Source organism: Diabrotica undecimpunctata, chromosome 6, assembly GCF_040954645.1.
Source record: "Diabrotica undecimpunctata isolate CICGRU chromosome 6, icDiaUnde3, whole genome shotgun sequence".
Lineage (NCBI taxonomy): Eukaryota > Metazoa > Arthropoda > Insecta > Coleoptera > Chrysomelidae > Diabrotica > Diabrotica undecimpunctata.
In genome coordinates this window covers 30,572,884-30,599,603 of record NC_092808.1, presented here as the reverse complement: position 1 = coordinate 30,599,603, position 26,720 = coordinate 30,572,884, and the positions used below count along the sequence as shown (strand labels likewise).

The window sequence follows — 26,720 nt, the reverse complement described above, 5'->3', positions numbered from 1 at the left end:
CTTTTCCGACTGGAAAACTATATACATGCTTCTCCGACTCGTGTCACTCTTGTTCCGACCGTGGAGAAGCAAAGTGGGTTTAAATCAGTAGGCGGCCCATGGACGTGCTGGGATTTGTTTTAAGGGAATATTAAATTTTGTTTTTTTTTTTTTGGAAGAAGAGCAGTTGTAGAAAGTTTTCGTTTGTTTTAGTGTGTGTGTACCGTTTGGTTTATAGCAACTCTGAGCCGGTAAGTGCATCTAAGTATCAATAAAAAGGAAAAAGTATAAAAACCATCAGCCATTTTGATTTCTAAAATATTGTCATTTCTCCTTTGATAGTTAATATACGTATATCTGTCATTTTTTACATCATTTCATTAAGAAATATTTTAAATCTAAATAAAATATGTCAATTTTCTATTTTACTTCCCAGCCTTAAAAATATATAATTATCTATCTTTGTTCAGTTTCTAAAAATATTCTGTCTCATACCGTTCTTTCATATTCTAAAATATATCCAGAAGCATGCTTTTCGTTAAAATTATTTATTTAATCAATCCATATCATATAAAATATTGTCAAACCATTCGAAGGTCACATTTTTACAAAACCATCAAGGTTTTTTGCCTTCATACAAGATTCATTAGTAACTTTTTGTATTATCTTTCAAGATTAATAAATCTTGTCTTTTCCCCTACTTTTACTCAAGAGTAATAAGGAACGCTAACACAAATATTCTTTATATCCTACTCGAGGAGTCAAAGGGAAGGATTCGTTATTTTGTTTTTTGGGTTTATTTTAAGAAAAAGGGTTAAGCTATTCCCTAGGCAGATTATACACATGATCACCAGGGTTGATTCTCGTCATTCTTAGCGGTTCCTTCAAAGCTTCAGATCTCTACCAGACTATTCCCGGACAACTTCAGGAAACCAGCCGGAAGGAACTCCCTCATTGATTGGAGTGTGGAACACTGTCAATATGTATCAAGTTTTTTCATCCATCAACTTTAATAATTTTCTATAATAATTTTTTAACTTTAAATCATACTATTTCTTATAATAATAAAGACCCGTCATTTTTTTAAATATTATTGAATAATATTTAAGGACTAATTGTCGACTACAGGTTGAGGTATTAAATCCTTCCTATTAACTCTACTGTACGGTTTTTTGTGTACACATTTAATCAGAGAGTTCGTTATTGGTATTTTCATTAATATATATTTAAACCTTTGGCACCTATCCTATCAGGATAAAGTGTCTATATTACTTTATTAGTACTTTTAATTGAAATCCAAATTACAGAATTACATTTCTAGTAGGCGAGTAAATTACCTTTTTAGGTAGAATTAGTAAATTTTCTTACTTATATTTATTATTTGTAAATTCCTTAAATATTATTAGGTCCTACCTTTCAGTAAATTTATATTCATAGATAATCAGGGATAAATTGTGTACAATCAGGGAATTTTTTTGTATACAACTAGGTTAACTGTACATAAGTGGTATTGGGTAGCATAAAGAATTAAGATAGACTGTATATATTGGGTTAGGTATTAAATTTGTTGCCAAGACTAAATATTTCAATTAATACCTGCTTTTTTTTCATTTCAGCAAAAATGGTATACAGCATTACAAGATGCCTTGGAAGGTATATGTTAATACTTTCCTGGCGCCCACTCACATCTTAGAGCAATTTCCATATTCTATCACTTTTCATCTATTCATATTTTTTTTTTGATTACCTTGTCATCTATTTTCTCATTCTACGCTCTCCGCAGGGCATGCAAATTGGCCGAATTCTCTTTTGAGTGTCAAGTAGTCACTCTCCGGCATAGTCCGCTAGCCAGCCTTCAATTTAGTTATATTTTTATATTCCAATTTGGTTACATTTTTTCTACATTTCAATTTTGTTATATTTCAAATTCATATTTTATATTTTCCTATGTGTATCATACTGATCTAATCTTTTCCTTTGTGAGGATTAGTAGTTTCTTTAGTGTAGCGAGGTACATTTTATAGGTGACCCTTAGTGGTGCACGAAGACAACCTTCCTTAATTCATTTGTTTTTTGTTACATTGGCCCTAAATACTTTTGTTACAACACCATAATTTAGCCCCCTTAATAGCCTACCCTGGGACTGAAGGTAAATTCTGCAAAACGCTCATGTGGTCTTCGCCATACTCTCTCATGACCATGGTTTGAATGAGCCAAAATGAGCATGGTTTCTGGCAAACTGAAGCCGCGCAACTCGACGGAGCCTGAGAAGTTGTAGGCCTGTTGCAGGTCTGCCACTGCTTAAATTTGCTTCTCCAAGCCTTCGTCTAATTGTTCACTTACGTTAGTATTCCAGACGTACTGAAGTTGATTTCGGATTTGTACAGCCGTGGCACGACGATCTCGTAGACTTTGTAAGTGGATGAAGCGATTATTAAGGGCACTAGTTCTTCGTTGGGGACCGGTTCCAAGTCATCTAGTGTAAGCTCCGGTTGCCAAAAAACGTGTAAAAAAAATAGCCGTTGTTTCGGGATTTACAACCATAATTCTTGAAATTAAATCACCGCAATTCAACTTCAAATTGTGTTTCACACTTGATTCGACTTGACAGTTTACTCACATCAACAAGAACAAAAGAATAACAATAGAATACCAACAGCTACCTTTGCACTTTTAAAAGTGATAAGAATAATCATGAATGTGTTGCTTGTGTGAGTCCATTTTAAAAGAGGTAAAAAAGAAATAAATTAGACTTACAATCAGTTTAATTTTACTACCTAAGACGACCGGTTTCGCTTTCTAAAATTTGCAAAGCATCATCAGGTCAGTGGTACAAAGTAAATTAAATGCTGAAATTAAAAAAAGCCCATATTAGGGTGCTGTTTTATAAGGATATAGATCAAAAAAAGGGTTTTAGTAATTATGCCAATATTGCATGTCTGTGTTTATTAATATGCATAAATTGCTTGATAAGAATAGTGTATTCTTTATTTCTGATTTTTTATGCATTTTTTTTTTCGGATAAGCACTTAAGTTTGATTAGAAATTACTTAAAACAGTTTGTTTCATTTGTGTTTACGTTACTATAATAATAAAAGTTTAATTTTGAGTTTTTATTTTAAAAATGCAAGTCCTCCGTTTTTCGTGCCATTGAGTGTACTCAATGGCACGAAAAGTGTCAGTGTATACAAAAGTTAAATGTGCTAATACGGTGCTTCAAAAAACCAACCGAACATTTCTTAAGTTCGAGAACTTAAAATTTCTTTTAGAAACGTATAATCGACAACAGAACTTCACTGCAATGGGTTTTGGTATCAAATTTTCTTGTCTTGTCGGTAGATGGTTAAAGTCAGGTGTTTTAATAAACACTTAGTAACATCTTTATTGGCAAACTTTAAAGAGCATTTTACAAGTTCTCAATTTGAGTCCTGTTTCATTTTTAATAAAAATTTGCCATTCGAGATGTAGTCAGGTGCTTGCCATTCATTTTGTGTCAGCTGCTAGATCCACATTTAATATAAAAAGAAACATATATGTGTACTTACCTGAACCTGAGTAATCTGGACTGATTGCTCTTGCACTAACAGCACTGTAGAAAGATTCAGACAATGGATCGAATTCTTGTAATATACTAACTCGTACGCTGTCTTTGTCGTCCGATTGTGCAAAATCTATTAAATTTGGAGAAAACAAAGATTTGTCCTTCTTTTCTTTTTCTGATGATGTAGAACCTGCAGAAAATGACGACAACCGAGAGGATATTGACGAACTTCTAGTAACTATCAACGGTGGAGGTGGTCGTCGTTGATTTTTTGGTGGCAGAGCGGGTGGTGTCTACAACATTAAAATATATTAGTGAGTTTTATAGGATTATAATCTAGTTTCGAGAATAATTGTACATTTTTTTGCAAAATATTTGGTTATATATTTGCGACTACCTATATTATAAAACACAGACTTAAGTTCAGTGGTTAATATATATTCGTATAATCACAGTTTAAGAATTAGGTCCGAATATGGGGCATTAGTTCTGGTCCAGCCACTTATATTCCCGAGCCACGATTTCATCTATTTGCCTATACCATGTTTTCCTTCAATTTTGTTATATTTATTTCCATGCATATAGAACAAATAATTCACATAAGATATAATACAAGTGAGAATTACACCTCAAGATTTCAGGAAAATTAATAAATATGTTTGTATGTCACTAACTGTATCACAATGTCAGACAGAGTAATGTCAAGATCGGAGAAGAACTTGTTTCCAATGTAAGCAAGGGTTTTTTGGCCGGTTTCCTGTTGCTCAATTCTGTTTCACGTAAACGTATTCTAACTGTTCGAGACGATATCGCGACATTTCGAACATCTGCTAGTTCATTTTTTAGCAAATTGCTGGTGACTCTCCTATCTTTGAGAGCACGTTGTCTCAAAAAACGATTATCAATTTGATTAGTGCAACGTTTTCGCCTTTGCCCTGGTCTTCGACGGTACGACCCTGTTTCATTATATCGCCTCACTTTGCGACTGATGCTGGAATGATGTCTTCCTAACAAACCTGCAACGTATTGCATTGAATATCCTTCATCTAGGAGAGTCGATGCTCGCACTGCCTCCTCCATTGACAAATTTACTTGACGGTTCATTTTTTTATCTGATTTTTATGCAAATGAACTTCCAAACATGCATGTGATGAAAAATATTACAATAAAAGCTTGTCTCTCACAAACACTTTGCTTTAATCGGCACTTTTTATGAAAAGTTTAGCTCACTTTTAGTCTAAAACGAAGTTTAATACAAATTATTGTTAAAACAAGACTATTATTAGCTTACATAACAACTGTCACTGTCAAACAAGGTCCATAGGCAACTTGTCGTACAGTAAATGATCAATAAATAAAGATTATTGAGAAAAATATGAGTGGTGCGGTAATTTTGTCCAGGAGTTTAGTTGTATTATATCTAATGCTTAACAAATTAGAAGCATTCGAATTATGGTGCTATCGACGGATCCGAAAAATATCACGGGTTAATGAAAATGTTTTTAAAATGATAAATTTAGAACTTCTGATCATAAACATTATAAAGATGAGAAAAACAGAATACTTCAGCCATATAATTAGAGGACCCAGATACCATCTGTGTCCTCTATCGCTTTATTCGCCTTATAATAAAAGGAAAAGTGGAGGGAAAGAGATGGATTGGTTGAAAGAAACTTTCATGACTGCGTAATATTAGACAGTGGTGCCGTACCATAGTAGAAGAATTGTTTCGCGGAACAGCCGATAGAGAAAAGTTTCGGCACCTAAAGAAGATTTTGTCAAATATAAGTAGGCCTACGTCTATCAGACGTAGACTTAAAAGACTGGTTACTGATAATAATAAACAGTAAGTATCTTGTTTTACTTTAAAGCCATCAGAAGTTTTACACTTACCTCGTAATAGATCTACGGAGCACTTGTGTGATAAAAACTAAAAATAAGCCTAAAAATATCGTATATTTAAGACCGGCAGACTAGGAGTACAGTACTTTATCTGTATGTTAGTTTTAATAATATAATTTTTATCCGATGAAAATATATAGGCTTAAAACGAATTTAGCATTTAAGAAAATCAAATTTAACCGTTAATATCTTTTTACGCAATTGAATATTTATCATTTAGACTGTATATACCGTTTGTCGTTAGTGACACGCTTTTTTACAAAACTCTTTATTCTTGAATGTTTTGTGTTTATAATTATTATGAATTTAGCCATTTAAATATCTTTACAATGGCAGTTCGTTTACTAAAAGAAGAAAAAACGTGGCGACATGCATCAAGGAATTAACATCCGAGTTTCTTGCAAAACATGAACAATACAGACTTGGTTAGCATAGGCGTCTCAATGTAGGTGTCGTTAAAATCATTGTAATTAATATATTTAAGAGTCAATGTGGTAAGTTTGAGTAGCATCCACCAAAAAATAAAATTTATACTAAGGTCAAGACATTCTCTTTTGCACGTTACGAAAATGTTGGCGATGTTTAGGATGCGAATTGCATGAATTCAAATCTGATATGATACGTGTACCACCTGTTCAATACGAAAATTTTTTTGTATCGAACTACATATTTTTCTGAAGCTATTTTCTTGTTGCATCTTAATGCAATAACTATTTTAATTAGGGATAAGCCACAATTTAAGTTTAATATAAGTTTATTGACGTTTCAATTTCCACACGGAGATCGTTCTCAAATTTTTTTAAGCCCTTTCTATTCGGATTGCCAAATATAGGCCTCTCCTAATTCTCGTCATTCATCTCTGTTGTTTGTAAGACGTTTCCACATTGGTCCTGCAGTTCTTTTAATATCGTCGCTCCATCGCATTTGCAGTGCAACATGTGTGTTTACATATTTGAGATATATCAAATTCTCTAATTTTAATATAAGATTGATGTTCACTTATTCTAACATTTAATGGTCTTGATGTTTCACCTAAATAAAAATAATGGCATTCACGAGGTATTCATACGGTACGATTCATCCTTATTAGTAAGTATGTATATAATCCTTATTATCAGCAAAACTTAAAAAACTTCAACAACACTCAAAACAAAAAACACATTGAGATCTATTTTATCTAAAACTAAACCTAACAATGAACAAGAAAGAACAGGGAATTGTATTTATAAAATACCTTGTGAATGCGATGATTTTTATTTAGGTGAAACATGAAGACCACTAAATGTTAGAATAAGTAAACATTAATCTTTTATTAAAAATAGAGAATTTGATAGATCTCAAATATGTAAGCACGCATGGGAAAATGAACGTAGGGTTCAATGGAACGATTCAGGTATAGTCCTAAAAGAAACAGATGGTTAAAAGAGAAAAATCAAAGATTATGCTAAATGAGACCAATTGTGTCGCAAATCCCAAAAAGAAATTCGTGGATCATATAATTTTCGATTTGATGTAAATGGAGAAATATATTTTGTAAAATAGAACGGTAATAAATGTGTTACTATAGAATCTAATTTTACTAATACAGAACCTCTCGCAAAAACTAGCAGAAGGAATTACAAGCTCAAAGGAAGATGTTTATTTTTTAAGCGCAAGTATATAATACCAAAGAATATAGACGCATATAGAAGAATCTATCACTGTCATTTTTTAGCGTCGGTACAGGTTATATACTAAACAATCAGAAGTTGATCATGATTTTAGTTCCTTATTTGTATCACTAGGGAGCGGGAATGTCAGCGCTATTACTACTATTATAAGAAAGAGTGGGACAACAAATGCAACTTTAGATATTTTTATATGTAGATGCCACGTGAAAAAATATTACGATTCAAATTTTTAATTTAAATATGTAAAAATTTACAAATAATATAAATAAAACTCTCGTCTTATAAAATATAAATAAAATTAATCAAAAGTCAATCACGGGGAGAAGAAGCTCAAAAAATTGTAAGGTTTACATCAAAAAACAATTCCTGATCTTCTTAGTACGTTAGAATTGCTTTTTAGCACATACACCAAAGAAAATTCGAAATTGTGAAGTACAATTTCGGACTTTTAAATTAAAAAAATAAATAAGTAAGTCTCAAATAACGCCTCACTAGAGCTCAACAAAGGAAGATAAGAAAAAAATCAAAAATGGCTGCTGAGCCATAGACCATAGCAAATCCCAAGAAAACCAAATCAGCAACACCCGAGGATAAAAAGAGACTTCGGGAGAGTACCATCACCCCCCTCGTAACAGAGTTGCTAAGTAACCAAGGTGCTCTAACGAGCAGACTAGGTCATAAAGCACCGTGACAAAAGTATTCAGAATGGTGGTAGCACACAGACACCATCCTGATACTCCACTATATCGGGCTCAAGCAAATTTGATCATTAACAAACTGGAGCAAGCACTTGATGAGGCTCCTACCGGAGGTCAAAATGAACTTCTGCAGTTATATAAAACACCGTTTAGCGCAGGGACCCTGTGGGTAAACTGTGTTAACGAGTATACAAAAAAATGGACGACTGAAGTGGTAAAGACTATTGATTCCATGGTCCTCACTCGCGTCCCCGAGAAAGCTTGATGAAAAAACCATCAGAATCCGTCTAAACAGGCTAAATTTTTTAAAATGTATCGTAAATTTTTAGGCAGGAAAACAGTATAATAAAAAGTTACGTGACGGTTTTTTCGTAGTGTTGGAACAAACCTATTTTTAATTCAAAGTTAAAAAATTTTATTTACATACATACAAAAAATAAATACATACTTTGAATATTGTAAATTTCATACCTTTTTAAGTTTTAAAATTAAAACTTTAACAATTTAAGGGGACTAAATAGGAGCTAAGAAAGTGATATTGACCAATATTCACACGACTGATTGATATGGCATTAGTAAATTCATGGTTTTTCTAAAAACGAGTCAAAAATACTTAGAGACTTACAACTTAGTAGAAGACTTAGTAACTTAGAAACTTAGTTAGTACAGTAGAACGATTGAGAACATCAACATCTAAAGTAATTATGGACATAAAATTCGATAGGAAAGAACACTTCATGGAGAAATGTGAAGAGCAGAGACGATATCCAGAAGAAAATTGTAAAGCTAAACCACTTACATTTTTTGGAAACTGTACTATAACATTGTGTAAAAAAAACTTCTTTTTATTAGATCTTCTTCTTCTTCCTTCTTGTATGCAGGCTTTAAATCCTGTTTCTTCTCCAATATTAGCCTCCTAAATTGTTTAAATTGTCGCACTATCTTTTTCTTGGTCTGCCAATATTTCTTCGACCATTTGGTGACTTATCTCGTGCTATTCGTACTATCCTAACCTCCGCCATTCTACTAATGTGTTCGTTCCACTCCTGTTTCCGTTTTGTCACCTATCCATTTATGTCTTATATATTGCTTGCTCCTCTTATGTTTTCGCTTCTCTCCCTATCCAACAGACTTTTCCGTGATATTCGTCGGAGTATTTTCATCTCTGTTGTTTCTAGTAGTCGTTTCGTTTTAGATGTGTCAGGTCTTGTCTGCGCTGTGTATGTTAATATAAGTCTAATTGCTGCTTTATAGATTCTTGTTTTTGTGTCTTGTCTAAGGTGTTTGTTCTTCCAGATTGTGTCATTAAGAGATCCCGCCGTACTTCTTCTTCAACATCTTCGTAACTAGTTATATCTTTTTTTTTAGACGTAAAAAAAATTTAATTCCCATAACTTTTTGCAATTCTTTCATACATATTTTCAATTATGATAACACTAACACTTAGTAATCTATTTATAGGACGGACAAAAATTCAAAAATTCAAGGCGTTAATGGGTTCATATAATTTACTATTTTTATTGGGAATTAAGCTCAAAATATATTTATTATGACCCTTCGATTTCATAACCCTTCGAAGTGGAAATCGAAACGTCAAAATAAACACATTTTAAACTAAAATTGCGGTTAATTCGCTTTTGTTTATACAAATTTAATAATCCGAATCGCAATGACAATTAAATTAAAATATTGACACACTTTATCACTTATAATTAAACCTTAAACCTAACCTAACTCAATGTAACCGAATTAGATAAAACGATGATTTCCATTATCAGTTGATATAACAGATGTCATATATTTGCTTTTGATTGGGAATTAATCCGTTTTCAGTAATTTTGTCAGTAGCAAAAGTAGCGTAGCAATAAACAATTTAAGGCAGAATGTCGAAAAAATTCAATTTAAATGTGTACGTCATGTTGTATGAACCCGTTCCATAAACATTGGTTTATAGATTGTTGGTGAAAAACGAGGCAAAATATTCTTGGGAAATAATACATTAAAATATTCCTGAATGCTAATAGGTTTGTTAAATTGTTTAAACAATTTATACATACATACATAATTGATCCTCTTCTACATTATGATGTCGAGATTTAAACAAACAAAACATTAACCCTATACTTTTGGAAGAAATAAAATGCTTCAACCATCATATTCGTGAAGAAGTTTCTTCACTCAATCCAAAATTATCGTAAAGATTCCTGTTTTAGCATTTTGCCTCCCAAGGTGGCGTAATCCTTGAGAAATTCACTATGTCGTTTATAGTTTGGAGAGCATTGTGCTAAATGAAAACACAGAAATGGTTCTCGTTAGAAATCAAGGTCCTTACCTTATATTGGCTTTCTATGATGATATGGATAGAATAGGAAACTAACTCAATTTGGGTCGGGTAAAGATGATACCACACAGCAATGCAGAGATAGAACTAACCGCGAATGGTAAATAGCCAGCCCATATATAAATCAAAGACCAAATCGAGATTAACAAAGTACAGCTTGACGCCCAGAAGGACAACCACTAAAATCTTAATATACACAACTTAAACAAAAAAATACAACGATTAAAATAACACATAGACACTGTAAACGTAGATGAAATAAGGAGAAATATTAGGGACACAGGAAAAAAACTATATTAGAAATCCTGCGAAAAACAAGTAAATAAAAATAAAAAGATGGGATGACCACTGAAATCCTAAAGCTGAAGTAGGAGAGATGACCACAAAAAAAAAAAGAATATAACAAAATCAATAAAATTATCAACAAATATCTCAAAGAAGTCAAAGAATGAACAGTGCAAGGACATAGAAACACTTGAGAGAAAACACAATATATTTAATATACATAAGAAGATCAAAGAGATAGGACATACTTAAAAACGCAAAAAATCCGCAAAATTTATCGACAAATTGATCCTAGACAAACAGGAAGAAGCAAACATATGGAAAACCTATAATTGACGAAACCAAAATCGAGATTTTTGCTTTAATCTGTGCCTTTTAAGAATCGCAAGGCAAAACAGACGTTGATAAAGATGTAAATAGAGAAATGGGGAATCTAAAATTGCATTCCACAATCTCCTCAACTAAGCAAAAATCCTTGGCGAATTCGTTTCTCGTACTCATAAAGAGTATATCGAAATAAAAGGAAAGACAGTTAAGATTTGATTTCACGTATACCTAACTGTCTTTCCTTTTAATTAATTAAAAATTAAAATTAAAGAAACTAAAAATGGAAAAAACGCTGGTCCAAATATTTAAGTGTTTAGTCCTAAAATTACTGGATGAGGAAAAACTTCTATATAGACTATAGAGTAAGATAGATGAAAACACAAATGAAACTCTATTAGGTTTCAGAAATGGTATGGACACCAGAGATACTTTATTCTCAATGCAAATATTGCTCAATGCTCAAACAAATTGGGTTACATGATAAAGACATATGGATTGTCAAGAACTTGTATTGGAATCAGTCAGCTCACATAAAAGTCGTGAATATAACAATGTTGGATATTCAAATTTTCAAAAGAGTCAGACAGGGGTGTATACTGTGGCCACTACTTTCAATCATATTATGCATCCATTTTCCAGGAGACCTCAGAAAATATAGAAATAAGGATAGAAGTGAATGGAAAACTTATTAATAACATCCGATCTGATGACGACACGGTCTTTCTTGCCAATATTGAGAACGAGTTATAGTTCCTATTAAATATATTCAATAACATAAGTTTTAACTAAGTCCAAACTATGGTCTTAAAAAAAATATAAAGTAAACAAAATTTGTAGATATAGACAATATCAGACTACGAATATGATACATTAGGATACTATTCGTAAGAATAGAGAAAGAGTAAAGAGATTTGAGTAGTGGGATGCTGGGTAAACGATAAATGGGATCCTGATTAAGAAGTGAATGAAGAACTCAAAATTAGAATCCAAATAGCCAGGAGTACGTTCTTCTAAATGAACTCAGAGACATGAGGCTGACTACTCGATAGTGTGTCACTAAATGCTACGTACTGTCTACACTGTTGTAAGGAGTTGAGAGACGAACATTAAAAGCAAGAACCATATCACGTCTGGATTCTTTTGAGATGTGGTTCTACCGGTGGTTATTGTTTATTATCTAAATACCATGGACCGAGAGGTATGAAATAATCAGGTGTTGGAAGAAATGAATAATGATAAGGAACTATTGACAATAGTTAAGCAAAGAAAAACAGCTTATTTTGTCAATATCTTTACAAACCATAAGTATAGTTTTCTACAGTTACTCATTGATGGAAAGATCAAAGGAAGACGAGGAAACGGATGAAAGAAGTTCTCGTAGCTTCGGAATTTACGCCGATAGTTCGACATCAGGGAGGCGAGCACAATTATACGATGTCGACAACATGAGAAGATGTCACATGAAGAAGAAGATATAACCAACCAGCTATAATAAACATCATAAAAGGTTGGTTTGAAAAGAGACCCCGTAAGGAATGTGGCCACTGGAACAGCCAAGAAGATGGAGAGATAATATTGCAGCAGAGGAACTAATGATGAACCGCAGCAAGTGGAAACAGATTGTGAAGTGCGCAAAGACCCACCTCAGTGGCTCAGTGTAGTGCTAGATATACGAAGATTGATAGTTTATATAGCGTACACCACATTCATAAAAAACCTCACTACTTCAGCAGCTGTGTGGTACAAAATGTACCCCACATTTTCACGACGCAACAAAATATATCTAGTTTTTTTTGGACGAAGTCAGCAAGAAGCAATTTGTAAAAAAATTGACAACTTCAAACAAACTTCAATATACCAACTAGCGATATATCTTGTTCGATTCTTTAGGAGAATTGCTGCAAAAGGTTCAATGTTTCTGACCGTAACAGAAGAATTTTTTGTTCTTTTTGTCCTTATATATTTTAAATTACTCTTATTTTCAAATACCAAACTGTTTTATGATTCATTTAAATGATTCGTAACCTATAGCTATGGTAAACACGAGTTTTAAACATGCTTCATCTAATTTTTCTAATTAAACCTTTAACAAATTCCATCAACAACTATAACTAAGTATTCGTGTAAAAAATATATAAGTGATACTTCGATACTCAAAACGAATACAACAGAGTAAAATTTTTAGATCACACACCTATTAGTCTACGAAAATAATTTTTTCTTAGGATTTCGCAATAATCAGGTATTTGATGAGTTTTTCCGTTAATATATTACCTTCCGTTAGTAACAATTTAAAAATATTCTAACTGTTAAAGTTCAAATTAACAGTACGTTTTCAAAACGATTTTCTTAAACTTATTTTAGTACATGTTAAAAGTAAAAGTCTTTATCTTTCATTCGGTAGTCCTGACCTTCAACACATTCAAAACCTTTGAGATCCTAGTATTACAAATCCGATCATTACATACATCCGAGATTTTACATCTTTTTCAAATTTGCATAAATCAAGACTATTTTCAATCTAGAAGAACCAACGCGACTGAGGTCATCGAAAGGACAGCCAGACAAAAGGGAGATGGACAGGACACATAGCTAGAATGACGGATGGGCGATGGGCAAAGAGGTTGTTGGAATGGAGACCAAGGGAACACAAGAGAAGCATCGGTTGACCACCTACATTACGGACTGACGATGAAGGGTGAATCAAAACTGGATGAAAGTGGAAGCACGAGGAAGAGGCCTATGTTCAGCAGTGGAATTTTGAGGCTCGATGATGATGATGACTGAATTTAATAATCAATTAGTATGGGTAATATTCTAAGCCCACTGCTATCAGATATTTTTATGGATTATCTAGAAACAAATATTTCAAAACATTGGTGGAGATATGTGGACAATATACTGGTATATGAAGAACAGTTGGTAGATTTGGAGAAGATATAATGAACGATAACGGGGAGAGATTGATTGAGCTATGCGAAATAAACAACTTAAAAGATCACAAACGGCTTCTACAAACATAAAGACATACACAAATACACTTGGACACAAGAAACAAGAAAATTGAGGTCTATTATTGATTATGTTATAGTAAACCGCGAAAGCCCGATAAAAATAAAAGACGTGAGAGTAAAGCGAGGCGCAGAATGCGGCACAGATCACAAACTAGTAATCGCTTGGATGGAATTCCCCTTCATATGGACCCAACAGAAACCGACCCAGGGAGAGTCTGACCAAGTTACGGCTCCGGCTACACCTGTCAATACGTGCTCAACACAAGAAAATAAATTCAAAATCAATTTATTAGAAGAAGACTCAATAAAAGACCTATATAAGCGAAGATTGGACCAAAAGCTAGAAGAGTTTCGGTATGAATCATTAGAACAAACATACGAGCACATAAAAACCTGCATGAAGACAGCAGCCCTAGAAGCTCTTGGAGAAGTGGACCAAAAATACACCCACCAAACTACGAAATTAACCGAAGACACACTAACATGCATAAAAGAGAAAAAAGAACTTCATATAAAATACCTGAACACAAAAAAACTATGAGGACTTGGAACTATACAGAAAAAAAAATAAAGAAGTGAAAAGAAAAGTGGCAAATGAAAAAAATGAAAGATGGGAAAAAACATGCACAGAGATAGAACAGCACATAGGAGGAACGAGAAATTCAGAGTCATGGCGCATCTTAAAGTCGCTCCAAAGAAATAAGACAGAGAAAATCAAGATCGGTCAAATTAAAGAAAACGAATGGCAAGAATACTATAAAAAATTACTAACCGAAGACCGCCCCGAATTCAAACAATCAGAAATAGACGGAATAGAAATCTACACACATGACGAAATCGAATTAAGCCTAGCTGAGGTAAAAAGAACGATCAAAACTCTAAAGAACAAAAAAGCAGAAGGTCCCGGCGGAATACCAAATGAATTGATAAAAAACGGATCGGAAAAGTTATTTGGTATGATACATAAAATGTTTGAGAGAGCACTGAATGGAGAAGACTTACCGGCAGAATGGACCCAAGCATATATGACATCAATATACAAGAAAGGAAATAGAAAAAACTGCGAAAACTATCGGGGAATCAGCATTATATCGTCTATAGGCAGACTGTATGGAAAGACCATAAAGGAAAAATTAGAAATATATATACAAAATAAAATCGGAGAAGACCAGGCAGGTTTCACAGCGGGGAAAGCATGCTTAGATCACATTTACACGGTCGAACAACTAATAGAAAAAAGAATGGCCAAAAATAGATCCGTCCATCTGGCTTTTGTTGATCTTAAGAAGGCATATGACTCAATACCTAGAACCAAGCTATGGGAAGCAATGGAAGACATCGAAGTTCCACGAAGATTAATAAACGCGGTAAAAGCACTCTACAAGATTAACGAAGTAGCTATCAAAACGGGCAATAGAATATGCAGTCCATTTAAGACGACAAAGGGACTACTACAGGGTTGCTCCACATCCCCCACCCTGTTCAAAATATTCCTGGAAAAAACCCTGAAACCATGGAAAAGAAAGTGCGAAGGAATGGGTATACCAGTAAGGAACGAATATCTATATACGCTAAGTTTTGCCGACGACCAAATAGTGATCGCACAAGACGAGGATGACCTCAGTTTTATGATGAGAAAACTGGAGCAGGAATATACAAAGAATGGGATGGAAATAAACCTAAAGAAAACTGAATACCTAACAACGGAGAATACAGAAATAAAACGGCTGGAAATAGACGAAGGTAAACAAATCAAAGGAACAGACAAGTATAAGTATTTAGGTTTCATAATATCAAACAAAGGAACAACGGAGGAAGATATAAAAAATAGACTAGGACAAACAAGAGACTGCATACGAAAATTGAACCCGGTACTATGGGATAAGAACATCAGCATGAAAACAAAGAAAAAAATATATAATACCATGACAAGAAGTATCCTCACTTATGGGTGTGAAAATTGGACAATAAATAAGAAAACCAAAAACAAAATAAGAGCAACAGAGATGGAATTCTTAAGGAGAAGCTGCAGAGTAACAAGAAGAGATAGAATAAATAACATAGAGATTAAGAGGAGAATGGGAATGAACTCCGACATAATAGACTACATCGAACAGAAGAGGTTAACCTGGTACGGACACGTCAGAAGAGCAGACCAAAGCATCGGTGGATAAATAGAATAACAGAGTGGAGCCCGATAGGAAGAAGAAAGAGAGGCAGACCCCGAAGATCTTTCAGAGATGAGGTGGACGAAGCAACGAGTAGAAGAAACCTACAGGAAGGGGACTGGCTAAACAGGAAAAATTGGAGAAAACGGTTGAGTGAAGGAATACAGTGAAAACTGTGGAAATCCTTGTATATATATATATATATATATATATATATATATATATATATATATATATACTGGTATACTTCCCAGGAACTAACAGCCAACTTAAGCAATTTTTATGTTACATTAATACACTCCATAGTCATATTGAATTTACAATAGAACTAGAACAACATCAATCCATAATTTTTCTAGATTTCAAAATTATGAGACTTCAAAACAAACATGAGTCCTCCGTATTTTATAAACCTACCCATACTGACTCAATTTAATATCCTAATATTAGCAGCCTACCATAGCCTGTTATATTATAGAAATTCCCATGTCTAAAAATAACTTCGCGATAGAATTGAATATCATGAATATCAAAAACAGAAAGCCCTAAAATTGGTCTTTCCGCCACAAAAGAAAAAACCCAACACCTTTTGCTCAATTACATATAAAAGCAAGATATCATAAAATAGCCAAACACATAAAGAGAAAGGAATAACATCAGCTTTCAGAACAAACAATAACTTAAGCAACTATATTAAGAACAAGAGCCCAAAGAAAAAGCACTTACACAGTGGTGTATACAAACTGACATGTGGTGATTACCTAAAAACTTACAACGGTCAAACTGGTAGAAACTTTAACAAACGTATAGAAGAACACAAAATGATTTTCAATAATAGAAAAACAGATTCTAAGTACCCACTTCATCTTCTAGATGATAATCATTCTTTTAATGACCAATTTCAAATTCTGCATATTCAAAATAAAGGGCTTAAGCTATCATTATTAGAATCTATGAAAATTAATAAATTGAAAAATGCAGATATAATTTTGAATGTCCAACTTAAGACAAACAACTTTCCCCTCTACAATTTACTCAGTTAAAGCCTATAGAATGTAGACGTATAGTAAAAATACATAATTTGAAAAAGGCCCTCTGCCGAAACAGCTGTAGTGAAAATAAATTGTAATACATTTTGTGGAAGTGTAGAAAACAGGAGTTTTCAACGTCTTATTATTTGATTTTGAATAACTTTTAAACTAATTGATGGCACTAGCTGAAATTTTAAGAGTTTGTCAACCACTACAAAACCACCGTTTGAGAGCAATCACAAAAGTGTACAAGATAGGAATCTCTAAACAATCAACGACTTTACCTTATTTTGTCGTTTTTTGAGCAGCTTTTTAATTATTAACTATTAACAGTTTTTTAATTTTTACCGAATTAATTTAAAAATTTTTAGAATATGTCTTCTAAAGGTTTCACTCTCTCTTAACAGATAATTACCCATATATTATGTGGGAGCGTAGTACAGGTAATATAAATATAACTTACACGCCAAATACACCGACAAATGTAGCATACTTATAACTTTATATAATCAAACACTTTTTACATCTTTTCTATATTATTAGAACTAAACCCAAGTGTGTGTTTGTATATCTGTCGGAACTAATACGTTTCCTTATCTATTGATATCAATGTATTACTTCGCAACTTGAAAGTATTTTTAGATAACCGAAAAAAATTCAACATTACCTATGGTACCTGCAAAAACGTTTGACCTATATATGACTGTAGAAAATAATAATAATTAATGTTTAAGAAGATATTTGAAATTTATATTATACAGGGTTTGCCACTAAAGAGTCCACACTGAAATTTTTGCAATATTTATTGGATTTTGCAAAAATGCTAAGTCAGGTCAATTTTTATTCCAAAGGGGACAACATAGATATCTGTCACTTCACAGCCTTCTTTCTTACAGTACCAAAAAAGCCCAAATTTTATATAGGGAATAGACCATGTCTGGCACATCATTAGATAGGTATTTCGCTGGAGTATTCATACATCTAAGTTTTTTTTCCGTTAACTCTATTAACTCTATTCTTGTGAATAAATATCACGTTATTGAAAGTGTTACACCTTTTAGAGACTAAACGCAACGCATGTTTTGCTAGTGTTAATTTCAAATTTTTCTCGTCACGTCAAAAACTACATTAAAACAACATTAATAGGAAACTTTATTGAATATAGTAACGTAAATAAAATGAGCTAAATTTAAAGTCATAGTTAAAAACAGTTTCGTTATGTTATACTCCTGGTGAGGAGCTTATAACGTCTGAAATGTTAAAAATGGGCGACAACATCGTTGTAAAGGTAAAGGTTGTGGAAGTTTTGTTGAATAAGTGTCTAACAGAAAAAAGAATAGCCAGTCTGTGGGAAAACGCCGAAATAATACTTTTACACAAAAAAGGAGACACTACTAATATTGAAAACTACAGACCTCTAAGTTTGTTGTCACACTTATACAAATTGCTAACAAGAATAATAACCAACCGCACAACACAAAAACTTGATTTATATCAATCGGTTGAACAGGCGGGATTTAAAAAAGGGTTTGGTACTAACGATGACTTACAAACCATCAGAACACTGGTAGAAAAAACCACAGAATACAACGTACCTCTACATATGGCATTTATTGACTTTCACAAGGCTTTCGATAGTATTGAAACTTGGTCCTTTTTGTCAGCTCTGAGGGATGCTCGAATAGACTCACGGTACACTACACATATTAAAACGTTTATGAACAGGCCTAAGAACAAAAAGAAAATAGCCGTTAATCAAGAAGTACATTTATTGTATGTAGACCTACGAAACGCTTTTGATAGCGTACCACATTATAAATTATGGGAAGCGTTAGAGAAAACAAACATAAGCATGAATTTAATAAATGCGACGAAGGAACTGTACGCTAATGCTAACTCAAAGGTAAAGGTTGGAAATAATCTATCAAGTGGATTCCAAATAAATAAAGACCTTAAGCAGGGCTGCTGTCTCTCCCCGACATTATTTAAAATTTATCTAGAAGAGGCTCTAAAACTGTGGAAGCGCAAATGTAGAAATATGGGAATGCCGATTAACAACAATAGCATATACACTTTGTCATTTGGAGATGATCAATTAGTACTAGCACAAGATTATGAAGATATTTAGTACATGACTCGAAAATTAATCGAGGAGTATAAAAAATGGGGACTTAAAATCAATATCCAAAAAACCGAGTATATGTGTATCGGCCGGAAACAACAAGACCTCATATTGGAAGATGGAGAAGTTATCAAACATTGCAACACATATAAATATTTAGGTATGATCATCACAAAAGAAGGCAACGTAGACGACACAATTGAGTATCTCTTCTCCATAGTATCCTTTGGGATCAATCAATCTCTAATAATAAAAAGCACAAGATATATAATAATAATAATAATAAATTGCCTTTATTTAGTCTGTAAAAATTTACAAACAAGAGATACATGAGGCGAAGTCTAGCTAGAGCTACTCCACTTAACCTCAAGTTTACAAAATCAGTTTGAAATAAGTAGAACATGAAAAAAAAAATTATTTATAAATTGACATAAATAATAATATAATATTGAAATGGTAGAAATAGTCATGTGGCTACTAGAAAAATAAGATAAAGAAAATAATTTGTGATGTTATGTGATAAATGATATTAATGATAAATAAAAACAAAAAAAAAAATTCTAAAAATTCTAATGGTAACAATTACGACAACAATATACTATATAATAATAATAACGTTACTGCGATTGTAGTAAAAATTTCTTATAATGCCGCTTCATGAAATCAAGAGATTTACCTCTTAAATTTTTTGTTAAACTATTAAACACTAAAACAGCATTGTAAGTAAACGATCGCTGGAAAATAGCTAGTCTATATCTTGGCAGCATAAGACTATGAGGATATCTCAGATCCAGATTATGAGCGTCTTCACGAAATACTAATTTGTTCCTTAAATAAATAGGATTTGACGACGAAATAATTCGATATATCAATGAGACGAGGTGATATTTGTATAAATTATCTATTGTTAGCCATTGAAGTTCTTTAATTTTGCATGATACACGATCATATTTTCTTATGCCAAAAACAAATCTGCAACAATTATTTTGAATTTTTTGCAACCTCAATTTCGTAACTTGATCTAAGCAAGGGTAAAATACCAAGAGCCCATAATTAAGAATTGACATAACCATAGTTTCACAAAGTAACTTACGCAATTTAAAGTTTAAAATGCCTTTGCTTCTATACAGTTGACGCATAACTAAATAGCACTTTTTTACTAAAAGGGTGACATGCTCTTGAAAACGTAGCGTACAGTCATATATGACTCCTAAGTTTCTGCAACTATTAACATTTTTTAGAGGTTCATTTTTTATAATTAGTTTTAAGTTATCCTTAACAGTGGCTTTATAATTTTTTGAACAATATAACAAAGAATTACATTTTTTAGCATTCAGTTTAAGATTATGTCTAGTGGAGTAAGTACAAATAGATTCCAAATCCTGATTTATTTTTTGTGACGCTTGATTTACAGAGTTAGGTTCAAAAGAGAAATACAGTTGTGTGTCATCTGCAAAAGAGTGCAATTTCAGATTATTTAAAGATTTATACAGGTCGGATATATATATTGAAAAAAGAAGAGGACCAAGAACCGAACCTTGAGGCACCCCTGAATTGACAGATGCAAATTCTGATGAGCTATTATCGATTATGACCTTCTGATAACGATTTACCAAATAAAATTTGAAAAACTGTAAGGAGGTATCATCAAATCCAAAATATTTCAATTTAGCACACAGAAGAGCGTGATCAATAGTGTCGAAGGCTTTAGAAAAATCAAGCAAGATGACTGAGGTTGCTTTTCCTTCATCAAATGATCGAAGTATATTATCGGTTAAGTCAAGAAGCAGGGTCGTTGTACTAAACTCTTTTCTAAAGCCTGATTGTATACACGTAACTACATTATTTCTGAAAATATAATCGTATATCTGTTTATAGATAACCTTTTCTAAAATTTTTGACAGTCCCGGTAGGATGCTTATTGGGCGAAGATCATTAAGTGATTCAGGTTTATTTGATTTGGGCAGTGGTTTTACCAAAGCGTATTTCCAAGTGTCCGGAAAATAACCTACCTCCAAACAACAATTTATAATGTGCGTAATATAAGGAGCAGTAATAGAAAGGGAGAGTTGTAGCATCTTTGCAGAAATATTATCACATCCAACAGCTTCCGATTTTAACCCCAATATAAGTGATTTAATTTCATCAATAGTGGCCATTTTAAACGAGAAAATAATATCTGGGTTGAAAATATTTGACTGATACCATTGGGTTGTCTCAGGACAACAATTTACAGGGCTAAAGACAGATGTAAAATAATTATTTATAGATATAGGATCTTTAAGCTCCTGAGGGATCTCTATAACTGGTTTATTTACAATTTTGAATAACCTCACAGCTTTCCAAAGATCTTTTTTATTCAAAGAAGCAGACCGATAATTTAAGTAACCATTCTTCTCCAAACGGACTGCGTTAGTAACTGCGTTTCGAAGATCTTTATAGTAACTATAGTCTAAGACGTTTTTAGTTTTCTTATATTTGGCTAAAGCAGCATTACGAGTTTTCATCATATTCTGTATTGTGGGTGTTAGCCACGGAGCAGGTGGCTTTGTAATTCTTGATTCAACATAGGGAGCATGTTTATCAAACAGCGAAACTAACATATCATTGAAAATTCGAATTTTATTATCTATAAAATTTTCGTACAGTATATTATCCCATGACATTTTTTCCAGATCTGCGTTAAAAGAAGATATTGAAAAGTTTTTGTAATTTCTATATATCTTTAAAAATTTTTTTTTGTAATTAATATCTAAATCAAATTCACAGTACACTGCTCTATGGTCAGATAGTTCATGATCTAAAACGCCTGAATGTTTAATGAGTTCACTTTTATTTGTATAAATAACATCGAGCAATGTTTGTGAACTGTTAGTTATGCGCGTAGGTTCCTCTACTAATTGAACAAAATTATAAGACTGAAAACAATAATTTATTTGATTATCTACTAGCTGATCAACATTGATATCACCAGTTACAATAATATTATTAAATTGAGGTACTATGTGAGAAAGAGTATCATCACAATACTGTATAAAATTTAGCATCCTGCACGCCTCAGTTCTATATATAACACCGACTAACAATGTTGTTTTCTGTATTTTCACAGAAATCCACATTTGTTCGATACCTAATGGACAGGGAAGGTCAGCAAGTTCTGACTTTGAAATGATTGAATTACGTACAAAAACAGCGATTCCACCACCTCTTGAACCACGGTCCTTACGAATTATTTTAAAACCCGGAATGTATACACTCTGATCTGAGATATCCGACGTCAACCAAGTTTCGGACAGGCAAACGATATCAAAGCTGTGATCATTTACCAGATCTAAGAAAACGTTAAATTTTGGAAACAAAGAACGTGTATTAAAATGAGCTAATTTTAGCTTTTTGTTAGACATACTGAATTCTAGTTTTAAGTTGCTCAATTTTACCTAATAAATAACCACAAACTGAACTGTTTGCAACATGAGCTGTATCTAAATTTAGTTTGTATCTTAAGTTTAACGTTTTACAATTATTACAGCACATAGTCTGACTGGTACAATCTTTTATTTCATGAGATTCAGAACATTTCGGACATATTAAATTACTAAGACAATCTTTTTTCTGGTAATACAATCATTAAAAGTATAATTACCTACAGTATGAACATATGGACTGGAGACCATGGACTTTACAAAGAAAATCTTAGAACAGCTCAGTATAACCCAAAGAGCGATGGAGATGGCCATGTTAGGGATTAGTTTGAGAGGCAGGATTCGAAATATCGACATTCGTGAAAGAACAAAGATTACTGATGTCGCAGAACGTATAGCAAGGCTCAAGTAGCAATGGGTCGGACATATTGTCCGAGATAATCCCGAAAAATGGACACAGAGATTAACAAACTGGAGACCAAGAGACAACAAGCGAGGAGTAGGCAGACCACAGAAGAGGTATGGAAGAGACCTATGTCCAGCAGTGGACGAATACAGACTGAAGAAGATGTTATATTTAATTATTTCATTAAATATTCAAACTGATAATCACCAACGTACATACAATTATAAAGTAGCTATTCAAAATTACTACATACATTTTGAAGTATTTTAAGGGTTACTAGACTACATTCATGCACTAGTAGTCGTCTTAGTTCTTCCAATGAAGCAGGAATGATATTATTAATTTTTATTTAAATAACCCCATAAGAAGTCCATGAGTTAAATCGGGGAATCTTGCTAGTCATTTAATAAAACCTCTTCGTCCAATCCATTGCCTAGGAAAACTTTCATTAAAGTATCGCCTCACGATTATGCTATAATGCGGAGGTGCGCCGTCTTGTTGGAAAAACAAATCATTTTCTAAGTACCTGTTATCATTTTCGATTGTATGTGTCAACATTGGATCGACTGTGTCGTCTAATAATCCTAAATATGGTTTTCCGTTAAAATTGTGTTACAAAAAGAATGTCCCCATATACTGAAATACGATCATCATAAATTCCTGCCCATACGTTTAATTTTAATGGCTGTTGGGTATGTGTTGTGGAAAACGTTTGGATTTTTATCAGCCCAATAACTTATTATGGAAATAGAAAATTTGGATTAGTATTTATTTTTTCAGTCATAATCTCACAAAACTGTAGGCGCCTGTCTGGATTATTTTCATTTATTTCCTGTATCAAGTGTATTTTGTAAGGATGAAATTAGTGCGCGAAAAACTAGTTTCTTAAGCTATTTTTTTAGAACTTAATACAGGTTCCAAATTACCATGTCCTAAAATTGCTACTTCTGCCGCTTCAGTCCTAACACCTTTTTCACACCTCTTTTTTTGAAAGAAATGAAATTTTTAACTAGTTTTAATACGTATAAGTGATACAGTTGCTCATATTGATGAAGTTAATTAAATAATTTCGCTGTCCTTTTTGAACACTTTCCATTTTCAAAAAATATGAAAATAATTTAAACGATTTCTGCAATAAAATAGACCAGTGTGGTCGACCTTTTAGACGTTGCGGACCGTATTAATTTGAAATTATTATGAAGGGCCAGACAACTCGACTCGTTCAAAAAAAAATTATCTTAAAAAATAATATACAAACGACGAAATATTATTTACAAGTATTTTATTATGGTTTACAATTTACGTGTTATGTTTAAAATTTTACATAAAATAAAAAATCAATGGGATATTTGAGGCAAGAGTTTATCCTCTACTAACTTTTGCACATCTATATCTATGCTAGTCGTAGTGAGTCTAATACACGCTTCCAGAGAAACGTTTTCCATGCGATTAAGTATTTTAGATTTAATATGCTTCAGAGCAGAAAATGTACTTTCACATATATACGTACTACCAAACATTGAATATAGTTTCAATGGAAAGTTACGAAGTTTAGGAAAACGATTCTTGGCGACTAACTTCCAAAAGGTACTAATGTCTTCATTTTTCTTTGCTTGAAAAAACGAATCGAACTGTAGTTCGCACAGCTCTAATTGGTATTCTGCTGATTGGTTCTGGATGTTGACTCCCACTGGATTGTTAAAAAGCTCAAGATAGGGTTTTAGTGCATCAAATTCCGAAAACCTTTCATCGAATTCTCTTTTTATTTCTGTAAGAACTTTTGTAAACCTCGAGAAATCGACCATGGTTTTTTCTTGATTTATTTCGAAACACGCAGGAAAATATGTGAGGTCGTTTATTTTCATGCAGTTCTCGAAAAGATCAAGTTTTTTGCGAAATGTCTTAATTTGACCAACCAACTGTGATATTGTCTTATTTTTCCCCTGGAGTTGTAGGTTTAATGTGTTCAAGTGAGAGATAATATCTGTTAGAAATGGCAGTTCATAAAGAAATGTTTTGTTCTTAAGCTTTGTTATAAATACGTCCGTGTTAATAACAATTTCCGTTTCAAAAAACAGTAGTAAGATCTTTTTTCTTAAAGAAAAAAAATTTCTAAGGCGAGTAAATTGGCAACGAACTCACTAAAAGTGTGCAGATCAAAAGAGGTGTCCGTCAGGGTTGTATATTATCCCCACTCCTATTCAATATTTATTCCGAAGAAATATTTAACAAATGTATGGAAAATGCAAATGAGGGCATAAAAATAAACGGCGAGTTAACGAACAATATAAGATATGCCGACGACACGGTGATCCTTGCCAGTACCATAGACGAATTACAGCAGGTAATGGAAAGAGTTTCTTCAGTTAGTGAGGAATACGGCCTGAGCCTCAACTTCAAGAAGACAAAGTGGATGCTGATAAGCAGGAAGCAACAGCCTGCTCGACAGTTACGGATAAGTAACATACTAATTGACCATGTAGAATCTTATGTGTACCTTGGCACCAACGTAAATGCAAAATGGGAACAGGCCACAGAAATTAAGGCGAGAATAGAACGAGCTAGAGCAGCATTTAGCAATATGAAAAAGCTCCTCATAAGCAGGGATTTGTCTCTTCCCCTAAAACTACGTCTAGTTAAATGCTACATTTTTCCGATCTTACTGTATGGTGTGGAGGCCTGGACGCTGACGGAGACGCTCACGAGAAAACTAGAAGCATTCGAAATGTGGGTGTACCGACGCATTCTTCGTATATCCTGGACCGAACATGTCACCAACATAGAGGTAATCCAAAGAATCGGAAAGGAGAAAGAAATCGTGAATACAATTATTAAACAAAGAAAGCTTGAATATCTAGGCCACATATTGAGACCCGATAAGTACCGTCTACTGCAATTGATTGTCCAGGGAAAAATAGACAGTTAGCGAGGACCAGGCAGGAGAAGACACTCGTGGCTCCAAAATCTGAGAAAGTGGTTCGGGCTCACATCGGTCGAACTATTCAGAAGCGCCGCAAACAAGATCAGAATTGCCATGTTAATAGCCAACGCACGTTCGCAACGGACAGGGCACTTGAAGAAGAAGAAGAAGGCATTTATCTGCACTCAATCAGCGTATCTCTGAATGTAGCGGGACGTCCTTATATTCAGTATTTAATTTCTCCAAAAAAGAGATGAATTTTCGGTGTCACTGAGCTCTGTTCCTTCTCTTAAGCTGTTTACTATCTGTACTACAGTTTTCATAGTATCGTTGATTTTAATTATCTTTCCGCAGAGAGCCTCTTGATGGATAATACAATGAAACATAACACAGTTAACATCATTTTCCCGCAAAAGTCCAGCCAATTCCGTTATGCGCACCGTCATTGCTTTTGCTCCGTCGGTGCAAACGCAAGAGCACTTTTGAAAACCGCCTATATTTTTCACAGCGTCACTAACTGCTTCAAATATATTATATACAGGTTCCTCAGTTACACAAAAGTCTTCACTCATGCATCAAACAAAAATTAATAGCTGAGTTTTGTCAGTAATATCAAAGAATATAGACGCATATATGCGTCTATATTCTTTGGTAATATCAACAGATTCGTCCAGGGCTAAGGAGTAGTACAAACAATCACGAACTGTGTCGACCATTTTTTTAAATACATGAGTATTCAGCTCATCAACTCTTCTAGATACAGTTTGATGGGAAACTGAAACACATTTAAAATCTTTGGCCATCTTTTCATCTCCAAAGGATCGCACCATTTTAAAGGCACACCGCTTGATCATTTCTCCACCTCTACATGCTTTTTTAATTTTGACACGCTCT

General features: G+C 33.3%; 1 protein-coding gene across 1 annotated transcript in view; it reads right to left on the bottom strand.

Annotated features, from left to right (window-relative positions):
- Pi3K68D (phosphatidylinositol-4-phosphate 3-kinase catalytic subunit Pi3K68D) overlaps positions 1–26,720 on the bottom strand; it is a 168,667-nt gene that overhangs the window by 106,973 nt on the left and 34,974 nt on the right. The window contains exon 4 of the mRNA XM_072534551.1: positions 3,525–3,813. Coding sequence (XP_072390652.1) covers positions 3,525–3,813 — 289 coding nt within the window. The remainder of the gene's footprint in view (positions 1–3,524; positions 3,814–26,720) is intronic.